Source organism: Haliotis cracherodii, unplaced genomic scaffold (genome assembly GCF_022045235.1).
Source record: "Haliotis cracherodii isolate W230 unplaced genomic scaffold, xgHalCrac1.p SCAF_5, whole genome shotgun sequence".
Taxonomy (NCBI): domain Eukaryota; kingdom Metazoa; phylum Mollusca; class Gastropoda; order Lepetellida; family Haliotidae; genus Haliotis; species Haliotis cracherodii.
In genome coordinates this window covers 14767898-14785302 of record NW_027266308.1, presented here as the reverse complement: position 1 = coordinate 14785302, position 17405 = coordinate 14767898, and the positions used below count along the sequence as shown (strand labels likewise).

General features: G+C 39.5%; 1 protein-coding gene across 2 annotated transcripts; it reads right to left on the bottom strand.

The window, feature by feature from the left end:
- Nucleotides 1-2125: 2125 nt before the first annotated feature.
- On the bottom strand, nt 2126-16762 carry LOC139443022 (uncharacterized). Of its 2 annotated transcripts, none has more exons than XM_071223945.1 (12): nt 16695-16762; nt 12215-12421; nt 11342-11549; nt 10957-11057; nt 9447-9652; nt 8353-8521; nt 6900-7071; nt 6430-6527; nt 5793-5937; nt 3754-3836; nt 3023-3188; nt 2126-2877 (listed from the first exon to the last, which is right to left on the bottom strand). In XM_071223945.1, exons 2-12 carry the CDS (start codon nt 12311-12313, stop codon nt 2768-2770), a joined length of 1557 nt encoding a protein of 518 aa, XP_071080046.1. In that variant the 5' UTR covers nt 12314-12421; nt 16695-16762; the 3' UTR covers nt 2126-2767. The 2 variants fall into 2 exon arrangements, with proteins under 2 accessions (XP_071080046.1, XP_071080047.1); XM_071223946.1 differs by having other exon boundaries at nt 9447-9649.
- Nucleotides 16763-17405: the final 643 nt, after the last annotated feature.

Sequence of the window (17405 nt, the reverse complement as noted above, 5' to 3'; positions counted from 1 at the left end):
TGTTAGTAATAGTCGCATTATGAAATGTGGCATTGAAATGAAGTACACAATGCATATAGGCCCTGGTGTAAACAACTATGAACATACAGTAGCAGTAAAATGTTTATTAACGTGCCACACGCATGAAAATAACATTTACAATATAAAATCGATGCACATAAGACAAAAGGTGTATGGAGTGTGTCCAACCAGACACTGGCTTATGGAGACACAATATGCAATATAAAAAATATATATACATAATATATATCATGTGAGAACCCTCCCATGACACTAGGCAATTGGGAATTAGTCTGATTTGTGAAGGTGTTGCTTGTGTTTGGATAAACGCAAACCAATTCGGACGGTGTTGAATGGACTGGTGGGGATTGGACAGAGTGTTGTGAAACTTGTGTGTTATGTGTTTCAACGTCACGTGTGTTGTCTTTGGAGTTTGGGATTTGTCGGATGTTCTGTACTAACTTACTTAGCTGGTGTTCCTTGTCACCTGAGATGGACCTACTGTATGACCTGATGCTAGCTTCATTTCTGTGCTCTCTCCGCCGCTTCTCGGTCTGGAATGCATGGAGATGGTCGGCCAACTCAGAAACCGGAATAGTAATCCAGTCTACGGATATTTGTCTCGTATCGGTAAAACAGGTGGGCAAGTTTGTTTTTATAATTTAATTTTCTTTCCTTACCTCTTAATTTCGTTTTCATTTAAAAGCTAGATTAATTTTATTTGGCTTACCATTTTCAGAGCCCATTTAGTGTTTTTAATTGTAGATTTGCTGTGTCTTGGTTTCTCCAAATCTTGAAAGAAACAGTGTAAAGTTTACAGTATGAAATTATTTAAGAATTGACTTTTGTCGTAACTGCTTTCGGGTGTCAAGTGGGACACTACTACAGTTACTAAAAGTATTGCCGTTCCTGGTCATCATGGTCAGTTAAGCCAGGACTTTGCAACTCGCCTTGTCAGCATCGGCTCAGCTCAGTCAAGGAGTGATTGGTCTAACGACCCATACTCCGAATTGTCGCCATCAACATTTATACTCGCATAATAAAGAAACGCAATACCAGCTTTACACTCACATTAGTTTTATTTACGCTCAGCCATCTATCAATACACGACAGGATCAGACTAGCCAGGCTCGTCACTGAATGGGGAATACTTAGAACGATCGGGATCGACTCGATCGACTGCAAACCGCGCTCTCCTCTCCTAATGTTGACGGTATCATTTTATAGTGTTCGGGCCTGGCCTATGTTTGTCACACGTCCTCGAGCTCATAGATCATTTTAATTGGTTAAGAACAATATCAGACCATGAGCTCGTGTTTATGTCGTGATTGGAAAATTACCGGAACCTACTGACCGAATAACAGATGTCTATTAATTAATTTGCGGCAACACCAACGAAGCTATCCTGAAATATTCTGCCACTGTCATCGCCAAATTTGATTTCCTGCACTTCGGCTTTCTGTCCCCATCGTTTTAAAGCTATAACCATCAATTTAAAGGTTGACTTTGATATAATTTTCTAAGGTTTTGAGGATGCAGTTTTACGTTATAACACTTTCATGAGGGTTCATACTCCAATGAACTCACACAAAGTGAATGTCAAGTCTTAAATGCATACTGTGTATACCAGTACGTATCATTCAATGTTTGACTAGGTACATTATCTAGACGATCAACGGTTTATTGTGTGACAAACATGTATCATCTGTAGACACTTTGGACACATGACCCTGGTCATCAGGGCATAACCGACGATACAAGCCCCCCCCCTCCCCCCCCAGGGAAGGCACAGGGTAGATGTGAACAGAAGTTGGTTATCTCTCTCACATAGAATGGTTGACCGAACCTCTGTCTCCTGTATTCGTGTTTTGACTTATCATTTCATGTCATGTTAATTAACTACAATAAAGTTTTCATAATATATATGTTTGTGCCGCATCTCTTGTTTGTTTGTTGTTTAACGCCTCACTCCTAACACAACCATGATACCCGTATCAAATACTTCACCATCGAATAATCATTTCTTCTTTTTTTCCAGTTTTAGTCACCGTCACAGATGGTCTAACTACACAAACCTTAATTTCGAAAAATAATCAAGGACTATAAATAATGACCTTAAGGATTTTATTTCCACAAGAACGTTTATACACATTTCACATTTACACAATAAGAACAATCTGGCCTTTAATGCGAGTAAATGAATACAGTACCCAGTTCAGGATTAGACTTTGTGGCCATCGGACGTCGTAAACTTTATGGCTCACCAACAATGTTAAAAAAATCAAGTTAGCACAATATATATGCGCAGAATAACAGTCAAAAGAATGCGTTCCCTGGTTTTATGCGCATGTCACTTCCAAACAATCGTTTTGCATCCAACGGAATATAAATACGTTTTCGAGATGAACAGATTAGAAAATACACCAGTGGTACCTTCTGCGTACAACAGACAACTCACGGGGACCGGGTAACCCACAGCTACTGTAACTGAAACCCTGTTAACATGAACTCCACCAACTCAAAATATCCACAAGTTGTCATGGTCCCAGTGGAATAAATATCACACTGTGCTCGCTTGTCTCAAACAACGGATAACTCGATTCATTCGATTATCCCAAGGCCCTGTTTCACAAAGCGGTCAACAACTAGGACGATCGTAACTTCAATACTTTACCATGGACTCACGACAGTCGTTTGCTAAGATCGAGGTGTGGAAGCCAGGGTTTCAAGTTAACTAGGTTTCTCTGATTAAGGATTCGGAACGGCGTCAGTCCATCTGTCTGAGCAATCTTCTGAGGATCTTCCCACTTGGGCTCTTGGGTATTTTCGTGATGAACGTAACTCCCCCACGCAATCTCTTCGTCACAGAGACTTTACCTGCAACGGGAAATACAACTCTGAATATTACGAACTAAATGAGAACATGAAACAAAATGTCTTTCATCAGAAGCTTGCCTTCAAATGCCCGTGTCAATAGTAGCAGAATACAACGACCAAGAATACAATTGGCAATAACACTTACTTGTAACATAGTCTTGAATCTCTTGTTCAGTCACCGCTGACCCAGGCTTCTTGACAATAAAAGCTTTCGGCAGCTCTCCCGTCTCTACATCCGGGACACCGATTACACCAACGTCAGCCACAGCAGGGTGACTCAGCAGAACATCCTCCAGCTCCGCGGGCGCCACCTGGTGACATAAATAAGCATTATGTAAAGAAAACTACGCCATGGGCATTCGGATCCACTCGGATTTTTCCGTTATATACATTGAACTCGACAGAAGAGCCATTTTGACAAGTTCACCCAGAACCGCAAAGGGACCAACCTCTCTGTATAACGACAGCCTATAAATAAAAAACGACACAAATAAACCAATTCCATAATCATAAGAAAGCTTTGCCAAAAGCAGAGTTGATTCCGATGACATCACAAGCATATGTTCCCGAATCCTCATCAAATAGTGATAATACCAGGTGTTCGAGAAAAGGTGAGCGCATTGCGCCCAACCGCTGGCACCCGTCACAAACGCACGCAAAGGCAAGTCAATTGTTCACCTGAACAAACACGGGAACATATGGTACAAGCCAAAATTGTGAATGGCATCGGACATCATTTTTTTCACTGATGCACAAAATTTGGAAACTTCCTCCACATGTCTACCATAAAACATTTTGAAAGCTTTACAAAGGCCTTGAATTGTGTAACCCTGTCCTTTGACGCTCTTTGAAATTTTCTTGATGGTGTGAACATACCTGGTACCCCTTGTACTTGATGAGTTCTTTAAGACGATCCACAATAAATAGAATTCCCTCCTCGTCAACATGGCCAATGTCACCTGTAGATACATAATACATGCAGGCGAAATGGCAGTACCAGCAGGTGTGGACCAGTTTGGACCCACAAGATCTGCAAACTTTAATAAACGAACAAAACTATTAAGTCGAAGTCATTTTGAAAGTTATCCATTGTGTTCATATGAATCGGATTATATATTATAGTTTTAGGCTGAAATGTGTCAAATAGGGATGCTTTTAGACGTTTTAAGGAACACTTTTTCTGATGTAACATGTCGCATAGTCAAGTTGATTTTTTTAGAAGATGTACTGACAAACATATGATCTAAGGTTCCTTTTGGATCACAGACTTGTTCGAAGTTCGATTTTCTCGAAGTTCGAAACATCGGCCTTTATCACTCATTTAAAAAAAGCGAAGAAAGAAAGGTGGCTAGCTGTCAGCCATTTGGAGATGTCTGATAAGTTTCATACCACTATTTCCTACCTTTTCCTTAAAGAAGACAATTCGACACATATAGGTTTAAATAACTTAGCAGTAATAACCTAGTCTTGACCTAGATTAGAAATGGACACCGTAAAGAGGAGTTGCCTCCCTTTAACAATGTTCAATTATAACTAGCAGTATAACATAAATACAAAACAAAAAGTTATGTTTTATTGTCTTTATATCTATATCAATTATGTGTAGAAAATACAGCTACTTTTTAAAAAATGGGTTGCTAAAATTAAAAGGGTGTTTCGTTGTTCTGATGCCCACTGGTACTTCAATGTATGTGCGGTTGGGTAGCATAGTGGTTAAAGCGTTCGCTCAGACCTAGGTTCGATTCCCGACATGGGTACAATGTGTGAAGCCCATTTCTGGTGTCCCCCGCCGTGATATTGCTGGAATATTGCTAAAAGCGGCGTAAAACCATACTTGTTTGTTGCTCAATGTATGATTGGAGTTCCGCTACCAACCCGGAAGCTTGATGAACCTAACTTATTTTGATATAAACGTTTAAACGTCATGTTTAATGTGTGAACCCAAACCTAGAGTACTATCTAAATGGAAAATCGTTATCTGAAGTTGTTCCGCGAAACCGACAAAAGAATTCCAAACGACTTGCGGCAATAGACTCACCATCCTCTCGCGGATTTGTATATATGCGGTATTGAATACATAGAGCCAAATGCGGTGTAGTACGGACGCGTTTTTAGTCAAACAATGAAATAAGTCTGGGAAAAGCTCACGGAAGTGAAATGAACCCCACTCCGTACATGAAATATGCACCCGTGAAGATCCGGGTTAGAATAGGTCTTCAGCAACCCATGATTAAGTAAGGAGAAGATATCTGGAAGAACAACCTCTTAATGACGTTTCGTTATCAAGCAAGTGATGTCATCACTTGTGTACGAACCTTCACCGAAACGCCGCTCCTCATTGTAATAAAGAAGTTGTTCTTCCACATATCTTATCCTTACTTTGAACTCCAAGTTCTAAATGTCTCTCAGAGAAGTTACCCACGCTCGCCGTAAAAGGCGACTATGCTTGTCGTAAGAGGCGACTAACGGGATCGGGTGGTCAGGCTCGCTGATTTGGTTGATGCATGTCATCGTATCCCAAATGCGTGAACTGATGCTCATGATGTCAATCACTGGATTCCCTGGTCCAGATTATTCACAGCCCGCCATCATATAGCTGGGATATTGCTGAGTGCGGCGTTAAACAACAAACAAACAACATGAAATATGTGCGAACCACGAAATAAACTAAATGTTCAGAGTAAATGTCCGCAAGGCTGTAGCACGGGTTGGGCGAGAATTATTGCCGTCAGTGTGATGTAATCTGAATGCATATTGGTCAGAGCACTCACTGATTCCCCTCTCGCTGGAACTAGGCAAGGGCTATATTGGTTGGCTAAAATAGCGACTACACTGCAAAGCGGCCTTATGTATTCACGGGTGATGAAAGAAAGTTGTGTATCCAAACCCATGAATTCCTGACGATGTAGACTCACCTGTTTTGACCCAGCCGTCCTCATCAAAGATGGCGGCTGTAGCTGCAGGGTTCGACTTGTAACCTTTCATCACAGATGGGCTTCGCAGACAAACTTCGCCATCGACATTCGTGGGGACAGTCTTGCCAGTTGTCACATCTACTATCTAGCAAAGAAAACAATGACGTCATTTTGTATTATGTTCTATCCAAGTCATAACACCCTTGGCCGTGTGTGTGTGTGTGTGTGTGTGTGTGTGTGTGTGTGTGTGTGTGTGTGAAACAGATTGGTCAATCATCATATATGCTCGAATTTAATTGTTCTTGTTTGAAATATGGCACTTGTTTGAAGTATTGGGCGAGTGATAGCGAAAAATGAACTAGAAGTATGAGGGCAACATTGATAAATGTAACTTTTTTATATGTCATTGGGGACATGTATTGTCTCATATCAATATACGTTCATACAATAACAATTAAACAACTTGACTACCAGCCGTCACAACGGGGAATCTCCCCCTACCCGCCACAACCCGGTCAGAAGAGCCTCAGATGACCATCGCTCAAGGCCCCGCGCTGACCACGTCATCCTCTAGGACTTGACCTGTAAGGTAAGGGTTATTTACCGGGAAGGTCGTACATAAGGAACAGAATCATACCTTACACTCGGCACAAGGCAGAATGTACCCAGCTGAGCCAAACTTGTGTTTTCCTCCATGCGAGATATGCGTCACCTGCACCTCCGTCATCCCATACACTGAAACAGCAGTACGTCCGTTCTGGTAATTTCTTTCACGGCGAGAAAGGGAAAATATGACTTATTACCTGTACAAAATTAGTCCAACATAATGGTTTGAACCTTCTGAGATGAGACCACATCGTTTCTACACTTGAATTAAATGATTTCAACGATCAGCAATATTGTCCAATAACAACGTTAACACTCCGTTTGTCTCGATCTACTGATAATTCAACATATATTCCAAGGTCACAAGACCTCGAGTTAACAGGGTTCATCTTTATTATCCGTTACGGGGCTAGCGCAATATAAGTACATCATCATCATCATCATCATCACCACCATTTTAAAAATTCTTTATATGCACGAGTGACACGTTGCAAAGCGTACCTTGTGTTATGAAGGTCAAATGAAACAACACCATGATCTTTGCCTCTATGTCTGTGCTCAGAGGCGCAGCTCCGCAGAGGATCCTTCGGACAGAGCTCAGGTCATACTCCGAGATGCTTGGGAGATTGCTCATGACAACCATGACTGGCGGAACCACGTGCAGCACCGTTGCCTGGAGACAGCAGATATGAACAAGATGAAGAATCCCATCGTAGTTCAAGAATATCTACGCGATGTAATTAGGACTTATCGTCACATTAATTGTGTTGCTTCTTTGTGATTATCTTTCAATCATTCTTTCAGTGTTGATTATCACGACTGCACTTTCGCTCTTCGTTCTATGAGTATGTTCATAAATGTAAATACCTCCAAAACAAAACAAAAACAACAACACGCACACATGCAGACACAAAACAATTCACCGGTTTATCTAGCCCAGACTTGATTATTTACAGGCCGCTGATTACATAATCTTGTAGGAGAGATATTACTGACCCCGGCAATGACAATGATGACACCAGGTGTTCGAGAATAATCATTGTCTTTCCAATAACATCTGTTGTGTCATGTAAAAAGTCTTTTAAAGCGTTTTCAGTGGTCCATTCATATAATTTCACAGTTAGTTTGCCCTTTACTCGAAACGGAATCTGTTTCGGCGATTAATCAAGACTGGTTATTTTCTTGTATTAACATTCTGTATAATCACAAGTACGCGTCAACACGTGTCTACTGCTACAGGTGAGGTAAATCTGACAAAGTTTCGTTCCTTGTCTTTTAAGTTTAATATCCGAGATCGAACTTTGGAACTGCTCCCTCACAAGACACATCTGTGCATTTCCATCGCGTTGTCTGGGAACATTTATTTTAAACACTTGGTAAACTGGCCCGCTGCCCAACAATTTCCAAAACTTAGAATAAAATTTATTTAGAAAATTGAGAACAAACTCCGAGTGAACAAACTCATTTCCACTCGAAAGTTATGAAATCACTGAAAAACATTCCGATCCTACAGCTTTGACAAAACCTAAAACCAAAGGATTAACGAACTTGCAACATATGCGAATCAATGTCGAAACAAGCATGTAATAGGTATTTGTAGTTCACAACAGGGCATCTTTATAGTGAGTTGGTTGGTTAAAGCGTTCGCCTCGTCACACCGATGGCCCGGGTTCGGTTTTCTCAATCGGTTCCATACTTATCCCACTTTGACTATGCTTATGTAAAATATATTTAGTTAAGGTACGTGGACAATGAAAGTTGTATGCTGGTAGCTTATTGTTGTTGACGTTGACAGTTGATAGTGATTCATTAACGCATGCTCATGATATAGTCGGAATCGTACAATCAACTTTTGACAGATATTTCTGAATTTGGTCGGTTTTATTTGATATTCTCCCCCGTGGGTTCCTATCCTCCAGCACCCTCCGCTCGCTGCAGTATTCCGAATATTCACCTTATACTTCTGGATGTTGTTGAGGTACTCGTGGATGTCAAACTTGGACATTATGACGCTCCTAGCGCCGCTGTACAGGCCAGCCGAGATGACAGGACCGAGACCGTAGATGTGGAAGAATGGCAGGAATATCACGTAGGAGTCATCTTTTGTCAGGTCACCTGTAGACCTGGGTTGGTGACAAAGGGTGAGTGAGTGAGTTGGGTTTAACGCTGCAGTATCTCAGATAGATCACGGGGTGTCAGCTTCATGTGAAGGAAGTGACGAAGATCGTAGACTGGTGAACATATTAGCACGGGTATGGTTCTGACAAATAAAGGATCATAATTAGAGCGAATGTTCGATTTAATCACACGACCACTGGATCCTGGCAGGTCTAAGGGACTCAACCGCTAAAAGCATCCCGTTGGACAAACCGTGTGGATGTCAACTCTGAGGGCGTACATGGTAGCTGAAGTTACAAACTCCTTTGAGACTGTATATGTGGGTTTCATAATTCAGTGGTTAGTGTGAGCGTCTGTTTGTTTGTTTCTTCTTTAACGCCGCACTCAGCTATTTTCAAGCTGTATGACGGCGGTCTGTAAATAATCGACAATCCAGACATGCACCTGATCATGTTAGTCGCCTCTTACGACAAGCATAGTCGCCTTTTACGTCAGGCATGGGTTGCTGAAGACCTAGTCTACCCTGGATCTTCACGGCTATAGTATGAGTAGGTGAGTAGGTCTGTCATCGTTTTTAGTAAAATATCTGCCATAACGAGTGTACGATTCAATCAGCACTATGTGGTTAAAGCGTTAGCTCAATGCCAAAGATCTAGGTACAATTCCCTATATTGGTACAATATGTGAAGCCTTTTCTTAGTGAAATGACTGAGATAAGTGGCATAGAACGTTACTCATTTGACAGGTATAGTCTGTTTCCTAGTGCCATACCGAGATTATGACTGTACACTCCGTTTATCTTCAGAAATTCGGGAGAAAACAAACGCAATATATATGTTATCGCTTTCGTTTTAAAATGCAAATCAACTACATAAACAAATGAAACTGGTGGTCCGTGGAAAAGAACTTGTAACACAGTGATACACTTACAGTATCTGTAATATATTCGAGACCATAGCATAGTGTGTCAACTGAACTCCTTTCGGTTTTCCCGTCGTTCCGCTTGAAAACAAAATGGCGACGACGTCATTCTCCGGGTCAATGTCAGGGTCACTGATTGGTCCGTCAGAGATATCAGGGGCGATAAGCGAGGAGAAACTCGTGCATCCTTCTGCCTTGCCAAATACAATAATCTTCTGAAACGTTAAAAATTCATTATTTTTGTACGCCTGGTTTAAACCAAATTACACAAATGTGCGAACAGATTAAAGAAAAATACAATAAAGCTGTAGCTGTCTTTCGTTCATGTTTTCTGATACGTGTTATTCATAGAAACATGGAGTTAACCTGCTTAGTTACATTGAACTGAACAGTCGATCAAAAATGTTCAAATGTTGAAAACAATTTTTATTTTAGAAAACACATGTTTAAACTTCCACCGCTCTGAGTATGTCAACTCTTTTAAGAAACAAAAAAAATAATTTAAAGTATGTCATAACTGGGATGAAACTAACCGCTGATTCGCTTTTCTTTCGTTTCATTTTCGCTTAATACCTACGATAATACTACCTAAGAAATAATAAAAAGATACACACAAAATACATATGAACCATGCCATGCCTCGTGGATACCTGTTATTGCTCCTGCAGGTAAATTGATGAAGATTATGATTTGCAATAGTATGCCGTCAGCGTATGATCATGTTTACTTTATTGGTACCATTGTATGAACATAAAACAAAAGTAAAATAATTATAATGCCTCACTCTTTGAAATAGGACTTATGGTTGGTTGACAGTCCAAGCAAGTTTGATTCAAATTGTCTGTTACATCAAATCCAATGTTTCAGATTATTTTCGTGTCGTCATATATCACTGTGGGACGTCATCAATGGAATGTCGCTGCGCGTTAGAAGTTGAGGGAAGTACTAAGTGCGCACATCTTTATACATTTGCTACAAAATACGAACACTAACATATAGAAATAATTATGTTTTCTTATAGCTGAACCTTTTATCCATACTTTGTAAAATGGTTAAACAACTGTTAGGACGGTTAAAGATATCTATAAAGTAATGAATGAATTTGACACAGTAGATACTAATTGCGCTTAGCTCAATAGAATGCACACTGACCTTTTTTCAATTTGGAAATTAAATTAAAAAAAAGAATTAAATAAAGATAGTGAAATACTCTGAAATAAGACCAGCGATTGTGATTACTATTACTTCCTTGAGACGATGCTAACATTTCCAGTATGACTAAAAGGAGGTACCAGATCAATGAGAACAACCTCCTTGAAAGGAAGCAATTGGGAGATACAATAGAAATGTGGCCAACATACATCACAATGGAATTAACTTTCCGCACACGACACCAGTGTCATAACTACTAGTTTGAACTTGTGTGCAGACAAAACCAGCGACGTTTACAATAGCACGGTTGATATAAGCCAGTTTTTTGGTATTAAGCAGCTCGTGAAGAGGGAGTTCATGCACCAACCTTCAGGATATTCCCCGCAGCTGCCTTCACTGTTGGAAGCGAGGCTGGGAAGGTCAGCACGAACTTACTCTTGCAGATCTCAATAGTGTCCTTGAGTTCGGCTGAAAGTATTTGAGATTTCAATATATCCATGCATGCGCTTGTTAACAATTGTTTTTCAGAAAATAGAAGTTTGTTATTACTTACCAAAATGGAGTTAAAGGACGACCTTTCTACGACCTGATTCACGTTGGGCATGCCCCCTTATTTACCATGATTCCAGTAGTCATGTCTTTTACCAAAATGTGTTTGATCGTGACTTTATATTTATGTAGATATGCCGTTGTATGACTGAAATGACGTTAAACCAAACTCACTCACTCGCCCATTTGAATGAATCACTCACTTGCATTGTAAGTTGGGTTAGTGGCTTGTAATACCCCGCCAAGGGAGGCAACTGCGTAAAACACGATAGGATACTCCATGACATTTTGGCTGAAGACACAGAGAACGTCGCCCTTCTTGAATCCGAGGGTGCGCAGCCCGCGGGCCAGACGACGCACTGTAGACGCGACCTGCTGATAGGACATAGTACGGCCGGTTGTGGCGTCCACCTGCAAACACATATATTCTGTATCAAATGGAGATTCATGGTAAGAATAGGCTCGCAGAAAACGATGTTTCTCGTTAGGGGCAACTCGTAATATCATTCATTGGTTTGTCTGATACAGACTCGAGTATTTACAGGTCACAGTCATATAAAAGAAGCTAGAAGATTGTTGAAGGCAGCGTCAACAGCAATCAAACAAACATTATTCTGTTCACATATCATAAATTAGAATTGCGCCGATTAATCAAAGACATAGTTCATTGCAGTACACTGTGTCAAGATATGGGTATCGTAGAATTCATTTTCCTTTTATTCATTTAAAACAAAAACCACATAATTTGCTCCGTGTCCACATAATTTGCGCCATCGTGTCTCAGATGTTACTACATAAGTGAGTGAGTTTGGTTTAACGTCATTTTGGACAGCATTTCACTCGTACAGCGACGTGCAAGCACTGAGATACCATGACGCAGTTTAACATGAATACCCCACTCAGACACAGTGGACTGATTCCGAGGCGACCAGTCCTTGTTTTAGCCCTTAAGGCAGGCAGGGTAACACGTGCCCTCTGTAACGTCTTCCTGTTGATCGAATCACCGACGTTCCGTTTTCCGAGCAAAAGACAATATTTAAAAATTAATAATAATTTATACAGGTTAAAATACCCACCATAGCTACTTTTTCCCCGTGCTTCTCACACATCTCCGTCATGAACGTCCCCAGCGACACACGGGGCAGGTACAACGTCTTTCCTTTCAAGGACATCATCTTGAATCGCTCAGGCGTAATTTAACGGAATAATATGTCTTAAAGTTGTAAAGGACTTTTCGTTACACTTCTTGATTGTCAGGCTTGGTTACTTAGCATAGTCCTATTCTGAAACCCGAGGAGGATATATACAATATTGAATAACACTCTGTGATGAATTTGATGACGTGTGAAACATTCATCAAAACACACGTTCACTAACACGACATAAATCAAGTATTGTTGAAACACTCGTAGCTGACGTTTTACATTGAAGTCTTGTAGTATTCCTCCAGTACAGACTGAACTGAGTTCCAGTTGCTTGTACATGTCGTATACGACGTTGGACATTTCCCAAACGTCGAGGAAGCATGTGGGCAAAACCTCAACCAGAGAAAAACCAGTCTCGCTTATCCATCGATCCCATTTGGAATATAGGACACAAAAGGGAAAATTATATGAATGGATAACTGAAAAGTCAGTAATGACACGGTGTTCGCGGTAAGCATGTCCTGCCCGACCGGTAGAACCCGTCGCTCAAACAATTTGCATACATTATTTACAAGACCCAAGACAATGTTGAGGAAACGTGTGCACACATCTTTGCAAAAACAAACATACATTGACACTTATACAAAGCGAACGGACAAAGGTGAACTCCGTTAACTTGGAGCCCGTAAAGCCAAATCCTCGGGACGATTACTGTTAGGAGCGTTTACATACACTACTCCTTTACATGAAATCGTTAATCCAGAAACTTGTTAATCCGGACGGTTTCGCTGTGGGCAATAACTTCCGGGTTAAGTGGGGTTCACTGTACACCGCACAGATACATTCAACCTATATATTATGAATGTAATGGTAAATATAGCAATCGCATACATGCATGCATCCCTTCTATCTCCCAAACAGCCCCTCAAACCCGATCCTTCTACCCCAGGCCCCACCTCTACCACACATGATCATACGCCCCGTTAACCTGTACTGGACGTCAATAGACACAACACCATTACCGCAGTCAGAGATGCACGCCATAAACGTTATTGCTATTGTAGTTAAATGGCAGTTTCAACGAACCGATGCACGAATGGATATTGCTTTTTAAGCAGCTACGATATCAAAATGGTTAATTTGAGACCCGTTATTGTCAATTTCGACCAACTGTTTGCCTCTCTATATAATGCGTGTCAATTAGAGCGGTATATATTGATACAATATCGCACTTTTATTGAACATTCTGATTGTGGGGACAAAATAGAACGCAAAACGGATACAAAAATACAGTTTGGACACAAACAGAATTCCTTCATTATGTGCATATTCAAAAACTCCGTGGCAAAATGTTGGTGGCATATTTACAATTCACACATTTTATTGGGAAAATGTCCCACTTGGTGTAGATTGTTATTCGAAGTCATATGCATGTAGATGTTTATCATCCATAAAGGCAAAACAAACCTTGACCATGTCCTGACGGTGTTTTTCAGAAATTTGTATATTATTTTCTGTCAGATTTTATAGTGCAGCGATGTTTGAAAGATCTCAAATTGGATCCCATAGGCTTTCGAGAGATGGAAAAAAAAGAAGTTTTTCCTAGGACAAATGAAAAAAAAATATATAAAATATCCTTTGCAAGTTTAGTGTTATATATGGTGTTATGGTGATATTTATGGTGACGTGTCTGTTACACATTGGTGAACTACTGAAATAAATACAAGTGCTGCAATTACCAATTCAAGAAAAAAAGGCCGTGAAATTATATGTCCTTCTGTTCAGTTGTTAGCCAATTAGCACCTAAATGTTTTTTTTAATGTGTTACAGTCAATGTGTAAAATTAGTCAACATGACTGAAATTTTACAATTATATTTCCATATATTATATCATGGCAACGAATTCCAAACATGTGTATATTTTAATTCATCACCCAGTGACCGATAATGATAGGGTTAAAAGAAAACGAAAGTAAATGTATACTTTTGACATTTGTTAGCTTCTAATCCTAGCATAATTAGTATATGGTGATGTTTTTAAGCTCTTTTGAACTTCTTAATAACTTTTAGTCAATCTGAAGGGAAAATTATTGTAAACTGACTGAATTAGTTTGGCGTTTTGTAAATGGACTTTGTGAAAATTCCATTCATTTTATAGATTGACTGATTTTACACATTAACTGTTACATATATATGTATAATGATATTACATGAAATCAATTATCAAAATGGTGTTTATGATGTTGTTAAAGATCTAAAGACTACACAATGGAATTCTATAAGTATGTTATCTATGCTACGAGAGAAAGTTATCGCGATTCGCAAGTATTAATAAATACTTGTATTGCATCAGCCTGGTCTATGTCAGTAACAGGATATTTGTGCACTGTTCATTTAATGCGTTTTCCAGCAAACTAACTATACTACATTCCTTCAGCTGCGCATTTTTTAAAAATTAAAATTAGAATAATTTAATAATGAATATATTAATATGTGTGTATTTTTTTATTCACATAATTCAGAAAGTCTATATCGGTATCGAATTCTGACACTCACTAAGTGAAGGGTAACCTGAGAAGAGGACCTCTCTAATCCGAACACTCTGCATTCTGGACGATTAGTGAAAGGAATGTTAGAAATAAGGCCATTGCTCAGTAACAGATATTCACATTCACACTGAACCGTCCGGTTAAATGGAGTTTCACTGTACATGCGATAACATGAATAGTAGTATTCTCTACTTATGACGAATTTTGTTATATAATAATTACTAACAGTAAAAAAGGTGTTTTTAAGACACGAGTCCAACTTTATGTGTCCACTCTGAGCGAACACAATAAAACACTTTAACAATAAAAAAAAATAACACTTAATGTTAGGCATACCGAACTTACCTAACATTAATACTTTCGACAAGTTTATATGGTGATTGGGTTGAAAAAGGAGGTAAACATTTCATAATACTAGACTAACCCATTTTGATGATATAGTTCAACACAGTTACACAATTGAACACAAATTGGCAAATTGAAATATACACCCTTTCTTTTTCAAAAAGCTGTATCCGTGCTTGTCCCTAAGCTTCCGAAAAACGCATTTCAAAGAAGCATTTATACTCCATTTACACGGATCGCACGGGGCATTACCATCTGCCACCACCTGTCGTTCGTTGTAAGGTTATAGAGAGTGTAAGCCATCATATTTTCGTCGCCTCATTTTGCTTCAACACTATTTGATAGTGATTCATAAACACATGCTTGTGATGGAGTCGGAGTCGTATAATGGAGTCTGCATTCAGCAGATATTACTTGTGGCTTTGGAAAGGGTTTTTGTCACTTCTTTTACAATGTTTCATACCAAAAGCGTTGATGAATTTATATCAAGTCCGGATATCATGAACCTTGATGTATCGAGTATATATATCCTACTCCCCAAGAGAGTCGATAAACGTTTTTGTTGGTGTCGATAACAAATTCGGATGTTATGAACTGATTTAATGGTCTCTTGCGTTCATGATATCGGGAGTTGAATATTTCTGTGTTGTTTTGTAAGATCACACATCTAAGATATTGGCAAGTGGTATTCGTAAATTAAAAGCAACAAACTATTGATAAAATACAGACCAGCCAATCAAACATTACCAGAATAAATGCATTTCAGGGTTGACGATACCTGTCGGACTTATCAAGATGTGAAATAAGTTTAAGTGATATTATTAAAATGGTTTATGGTAGACATGTGGACGACACTTCCAACATTGATAAATGATGTCCCGTGTTTAATCCCTATTTTGACTTGTATGTTCCCATGTTTTTCAAGTGAACAATTGACTTGCATTTGCATGTGTTTGTCCCACCGGTGGGACAGGATACGCTGACCTTTTCGCGAACACTTGGTATCACGACTATTTGAAGGTGATTCATTGACGCATGTGGGTAGTCTTAGAGGAGGGTGTCTGGGGTTATGAGAGGGGTAGAGGTTGGGGTGGGGGTGGGGGTTAGGGTTGAGATGGGATATTTTCTAGGTCACTGATTCTCTTTTCTTCTGAAAAAGGAGGAGCCGAACAATTTCATTTTTAGACAACATGTTTTTTTTCGGACGTAAGAGGAAATGTCCAGCGACCAATGTATGAGTGGAGTTAATATGTCAAAACTGTTGTTTTCAGAAACAAGATATAATAATCCCAAACCCAGAATAAAAAAGAGCCATAATGAACAAAACTAGAACAACAAATGGAAGTGGTTTTTTTTATGGAGGAAAGTTTATAACTTTTACTTAAACATTGACTAAAATTACTCTCAAATCACGTCAAATGCAAACAGAGAAATATAAGCATCATTAAATATAAAGTAGACACAAAAATCACATTTGCAATCATGAACTTAAATTCAAACAGAAAATGCCTATTTACCTTTGAACTGCGTTTACATCCGACTGATATCTTCTTATTCTCCAGCTTCATCAGTGTCCCGATAAAATAGTCCCTGTTGTCACGTGACACATGACGTTTTCAATCACGTGACATGTCCGCCGTTAAACAGTTCAAAGCTGGTGCCAGTGATGGTGCCATGTGTCTTCACAGAGTTTTGATTACACTTAAACTATGTGTCCCTCCTGCTTATAATGTTTCCATTGGAAATTAGATGTTACATAAGGTTTGGCAATTAATGTTTGTTAACAGTTATTGCCAGTGTAATTGACTGTGTGTAAGTTCGTATTCAGGAGAATGGCCTCACTCAAATGACACTATTCAATGGGATTTTTGTAATGGTCACATACTGACAGTTCAGTACATTTAAGCGTTATGTGAAGTCACAAACGGAAGAGGCGACTAACGGGATCGGGTGGTCAAGCTCACTGACTTGCATTGGTTGGTTGACCATCGTATCCCAATTGCGGAGATCGATGCTAACGATGCCAATCACTGGTTTGTCTGGTCAAGACTCGATCATTTACAGACCGCCGTCATATAGCTGGAATATTGCTTAGTGCGGCGTTAAACAACAAACAAACAAACAGTGTTAAGTTATTCATATCCCTGATATATCACAGTATGAAGTACTGTTATTTACATGATAAGATATACACTGACCTAAAGTGCAGCTGACAGTGTTACGCCAAC

What these genes read in the sequence shown, in the direction of transcription:
- LOC139443022 (XM_071223945.1), bottom strand. Translation starts at nt 12,313, where the DNA reads ATGATGTCCTTGAAAGGAAAGACGTTGTACCTGCCCCGTGTGTCGCTG. An exon ending in CTGCGGGGAATATCCTGAAG is followed by an intron (nt 9,653 to 10,956) that starts GTTGGTGCATGA and finishes TTAACGTTTCAG; the next exon opens with AAGATTATTGTATTTGGCAA. An exon ending in TCAAGTACAAGGGGTACCAG is followed by an intron (nt 3,189 to 3,753) that starts GTATGTTCACAC and finishes TTATGTCACCAG; the next exon opens with GTGGCGCCCGCGGAGCTGGA.